The following is a 5,315-nucleotide window of genomic DNA, read 5'->3' on the forward strand; positions in this document are numbered from 1 at the left end:
GGCAATTCCATCTACTTCTCCGAACAAAGGAACAAGCCACGCAGTCGAACGCCGGCGGGCGGATTATCATCCGAGCGTATGGGGCGATTACTTCCTCGTATATGCTTCTCCCACCAGCTCCATGGTTAGCAATTTCTCATATTGTCATGTGAATGAAGCGTATGCATATACGTGTATCGTGCTTGCTTTGATCGAAAGTAGCGGCTAACATATATGCAGGAGTTCAAATACCTTGGAAGAGTGGAGGAACAAATTGAGGGATTGAAACGAGAGGTGAGGAAGATGGTGACTGATGTTGTGGAAAAGCCCTCGCAAATGCTGCACTTGATCGACCAAATCCAACGCTTGGGAATTTACTACCATTTCGAATGTGAAATAGACAAGCAATTAGGACAAATCCATAAAAGTTACTCTCAACTTGTGCATGGAGTTTTTAAGGCCGACGACCTTCACATGATCGCTCTCATCTTTCGATTGCTGCGACAGCAAGGTTACAATATTTCATCAGGTACGTCTTAGATTAAGTTAACCAAGACTAGGCATATTGTCCTCCGAATTTCTAACGGTCCACATCTTTTTTTCCCATGTTGGTTCTGGTCGCGCAGATGTTTTTAACAAATTCAAGGACGGCGAAGGGAAGTTTAAGGAAACCCTCGTCGCCAATGCGCGCGGACTACTAAGCCTATATGAAGCTTGCCATTTAAGGTGCCATGGCGATGCTATCTTGGAAGAAGTGCTTCATTTCGCTATGACTCACCTCGAATCGATTGACGAAAGGAAAGTAAGCAATAGTCTCGCGAAACAAGTGAAGCACGCCCTAAAGCAGCCGCTTCACATGGGATTGCCGAGGCTTGAGGCAAGGTATTATATTCCACTCTACCGAGAAGAGCCTTCTCACAACGAAGTCTTGCTCGCCTTGGCTGAACTAGATTTCAACTTGCTGCAAGAGCAACACCGGAAGGAACTCGGCAAGATCACAAGGTTAATCAACTTCATGTGACAGCACATCTAAAATTAGCTTCTAGATTAAATTTTAACAACAACAAGAGAAGAAAAAGGAGTTTTAACTATGTGAAGTCGTCGAGCTGAAGTACTATCGGTTTCGCTCCTATTTGTTCATTCGTAGGTGGTGGAAGGACATAGATGTTGCGAGGAAGTTCCCGTTTGCCGGGGACGGGATTGTGGAGCTGTTCTTCCGGACATCGGGAGCATACTTTGAGCCGGAGTTTGCCATGGCCAGGGAGATACTAATCAAAGTGGCCGCCCTTCTTTCCATTCTCGACGATATCTACGACGTCTATGGCACGTTGGAAGAACTCGTAATCCTCACCGAAGCAATCCAGAAGTCCGTGATCCACATTCTCTTCCTCAAACTTCTGAATTTGATAGATATCATAAAGAGTCTGAGTGTGTCATTTCTCCGGGACTCGAATTCAGGTGGGATGTCGATGCCATGGATGGACTACCAGAGTATATGCAAGCTTGGTACGAGGTGCTTCTCGATGTCTTTCATGAAGTAGAGAATGAAGTGGCCTCGAAGGGAAGACTGTACCGCCTCGTCCATGCAAAAGAAGCCGTGAGCATCATCGGCGCACCTTGCATTCATCGAACACGAGTTTTTACATAGAAACCCTAACCTTCTTGTTTTATACATAATTTCTCGGATGAAGAAGCAAGCAAGAGTGTACTTTCATGAAACCAAATGGTTCCACACCAACTACACGCCAACGCTGGAGGAGTACATGCCCCTTGCGCTTTTAACGAGCGGCTATGAAACGTCGGTGATCACGTCCCTTGTAGGAATGGGCAATGTGGTCTGAGAACATGCTTTTGAATGGTTGCTGGGCGACCGCAAGATCTTGAAAGCTTCTCGGATTATCCGTCGGCTCATGAATGACATTTCCTCTCACCAGGTATGATGAAAACATTATCATCCTTCAATAATAACCGGTTTAAGGACATCAGAAGTGCGAAAGTTTGTGTATGACGCTCACTTTGACGTCAAAATTTTTTTTGAATCACTTAAGTGCCAATTTTTTTGAAAAAAGACTATTTGAGTGCCAATTCTAGCGAGGTCTGTCGAAAATCTTCCATGGCATTTTTATTTACTAATAACCTAATCTTACGTGGCTCGTTGAAGGATTCAATTAACAATAAAAAAAGCTTAAAGCTTAAAGCTTAAAAAAAACTAAAAAAATTCAAAAAAGAGAAAGAAAATGCAAGGGTTGCAGCGGTGAGGGCTTGCATAGCCCTCGTGCCGCTGCCCCACCATTGCCGTGTTGGCGACCCTAGCGAGACTTTGCCTGCTGTCAACGAGGGTCGCCGACCCTCGGCAATGTTGGGGAGGCGGAGGCGAGGGTTGTACAAACCCATGCCACTGCTAGCCAAACCCTATTTTTTAAGCTTATCTTTTAGTTTAATTTAATTTTTTTAAAAATAGTTTATTTTACGTTTAAAAGTCGACGTGGACTGTAAATATTTTTATAAAAATTGCCAAGTGGACTGAGTTTTTAAAAAATTGCCACGTAATATTAAAAAATTAATAATAAATGCCACATATTGCTTTGAGCGAAATCTTCCCCCCTAGTAGATTATTTTTTTTTTTTTCAATTTGACACTTAAGTGAGCCGATGAAAAATTTTGGCACCAAAGTGAATGTGGCACACAAATTTTGGCATTTTTAGTGTCCTTCTGCCAATAATAATCGGATGATTTCAAGATCGACCCGCCACTTGGTGGGGAATGATGTCTAGATCAATGTTTAGATTTAATGACGCCGAGGTTGTTCGACATGCAGTTTGAGCAAAAGAGGGGGCACGTGACATCTGCGGTGGAGCTGCTCGCAAAGGAACGCGGGGTCTCGGAGCAGGAAGCCAAAAGAGAACTGCGGAAACGAGTGGTTGATGCGTGGAAGGACATCAACGAGGCGTTTCTTCGTCCGACCGCTGTCGAACCGCCGATTCTGATGAGAATTCTCAACCTCTCGCGGGTGATTCATGTGTTGTACAGCGATGGAGATAATTACACCCATTCCGGAACCTTGCTCAAAGATCACGTGACGTCTCTCCTCGTTTGCCCCTTGCCAGTGTCCGGTCTCGCGAGCGGAACATGAGAAGGAACTCGCCAAGATCAAAGAACGTCGCCCACGTGCTGACTTCCTGATGATTCCAGCCGAAAAAAGATTCATGAGTGGTTGTTAATGGAATCTTATGTAATCCCTAGCCCATTTCAAAACTACTTCTTTTTACCTTTAATTTCACGGGATTATTCGTCTAAATCGAAAGACCCAATTCATTGGGATTTCCCTATTCGGCCAGGTCATTTCTAGGTCTATACTGTAAAATCGATTTTCGACAAGATGAAAAAGACATATATGGCCGGATCAATGATCATGCAACGTCGCTTTTCGTTACGTAAAAATTTGAAATCATTGGCCAAAAATCGTTACGCAAAATCTTCTTTTCGCTAATCGTGGTTTTAAACTCTACTATTCCTCTCTTTTTTATTTTCCTCGGAAGTTGTTTGGTTACTAGGAAATACAAGCCACCAATAAGAATTCAGCCATGCCGACCTTGTATTCCAATTGTTTAATTTTTGTTTTATAGGTGCATCTAAAATCATTCTTGTTTGGAAAAAATCCAAATACAGTCCCGAAATGAAGTCTTTCTCCACACAGACCGAGTGGATATCGTCTTAAATAAGCACCTAAGTTCAGCTTTTCAAAGTGGCTTTGGGCCTCCAAAACCCTTAGGAAAATGTTGGGGTGTTTGGCAAGCCCTTTCAAAGGGCATTAGGCTAAATGCCAGCTTTGGAAAGGCTGAAAGCCCAATGGGATAATGTTGAAGGCCCCATTAATGAAAAATAGTCGGATGCATATTTTGTCCTCAAAACCTTATTAAAAATCTAATTTCACCCCTATTAAAAATTGAGACCCTAGATTATTGTTCACCTTCCTTTTCTTTTTTGTTAGAACTGTTCATTTTTCTTATTGAGCTAGGGTTGTCGGCTTGGGGCGACGAGGGGAAGGCGAGAGGCAGCCAAGGGCCGGCGACCCCTGGTGACGGTCGCCTTGGGATGAGCAACCCAAGAGGCAATGCTTGGGTCACGTAACCCAGGCAACTGTTGCTTGGGTCTCGCGATTGCCAATGACTGTCCTTAGGTCACGTGACGGGCCTCGTTGGCTAGGTTCGCGACCCTCGGCATTAAGGCCCGAGGTCGTATGACCCAAACGACCATCGTTGGGTAGGCAACCTTGGCCAACAACCACCAGCACTAGATCTGGCTCGCCGGCCTACAAAGGGTTTTATTTTTTTTCTCAATGAAAAAAAATAAAGAAAGAAAAAATAGAAAAAAGAAATATGCAGTCAAAAGGCCCTTTTTTTTTTTTTTTTTTTTGTTGCACGAAAGACTACTTAGCTCAAAGTGCATTTCAAAGAATGTTTTACAAACATTATTTTCATTTTCCTAAAGTCAATTAGGCTAAAGATATTTGCATTTGCTCAAAGTCCATTTCTAGTTGCACCAAACACATCTGGTAATCCATTCAATTTCAAATAAGAGCCTCGTGAGCACATGCATCTCACATATCATTTTCCAAGCTATGATCGGGGGCATTTTCATCTAGAGATTTCTTTTCTTTTTCCTTTGTTCTTTCTTTCCTCCTTCCTCTGTTTAGCTTCTTCTTCCTTCTTCGTCCAACCGGCTTTTCGGTTTGTCTTGTTGTTTCTTGATTACGTTAGCATTTTCATGTCTCCGGTTATCAAAGAAAGCGTCCGTTCGGGTCTATATGATAAGTTCTTCCCCGAGGCGCGCGCATGACCTACTTACTTCGATTTTTTCTCAATCGCGTGAATGAGAAAATACATTGGGTTGCAGATCCTTGTAATGCCTACCTCGTCCTCGGCCTTATCAAGTGTCCTACCGGTAATTCATCGTGCCTTTTGGGAGTTGAACTGGGAGTCGGCTTGGCGATCGCGGATGCGGAAGCAAAGGCACTTGGACGAGCTTGTCGCCGAAGTGAGTCAAGCGAGGAAGGACAACAACTAGATCATCACGAGCATCACCATCACCGCCCACCACTTGCTAGGCATAGAGGCCGAGAACTCGATCCTCGGAGCTTGGGATCTTGAGCTGAGCTAGAGACCGCCCTCAACGACGGACATATTTTTTTTCTTAAGAAGAAGATGAATGGGAGAGTTTTCAGAAGGAAGAAGGGAGAAGAAGATGAAGAGAGAAAGAAGAAAGAAAAAAGAAGTTTTGGTTGAAAACACCCTTGATTATGGTTTGGAAATTGGGCCAATTGGCATGAGAGATGC

At 43.7% G+C, this 5,315-nt stretch overlaps 1 protein-coding gene across 1 annotated transcript; it reads left to right on the plus strand.

Moving 5' to 3' along the window:
- On the plus strand, positions 1-1,766 carry LOC115733086 ((-)-germacrene D synthase-like). The gene is made up of 5 exons (XM_048276539.1): positions 1-124; positions 202-508; positions 606-981; positions 1,127-1,345; positions 1,438-1,766. Exons 1-5 carry the CDS (start codon positions 122-124, stop codon positions 1,625-1,627), a joined length of 1,095 nt encoding a protein of 364 aa, XP_048132496.1. The 5' UTR covers positions 1-121; the 3' UTR covers positions 1,628-1,766.
- The last annotated feature ends 3,549 nt before the right edge of the window (positions 1,767-5,315 follow it).

Source organism: Rhodamnia argentea, chromosome 3, assembly GCF_020921035.1.
Source record: "Rhodamnia argentea isolate NSW1041297 chromosome 3, ASM2092103v1, whole genome shotgun sequence".
In the NCBI taxonomy this organism is placed as follows: Eukaryota; Viridiplantae; Streptophyta; class Magnoliopsida; order Myrtales; family Myrtaceae; genus Rhodamnia; species Rhodamnia argentea.

What these genes read in the sequence shown, in the direction of transcription:
- LOC115733086 (XM_048276539.1), top strand. An exon ending in AGGTTACAATATTTCATCAG is followed by an intron (nt 509 to 605) that starts GTACGTCTTAGA and finishes CTGGTCGCGCAG; the next exon opens with ATGTTTTTAACAAATTCAAG. An exon ending in CTCACCGAAGCAATCCAGAA is followed by an intron (nt 1,346 to 1,437) that starts GTCCGTGATCCA and finishes ACTCGAATTCAG; the next exon opens with GTGGGATGTCGATGCCATGG.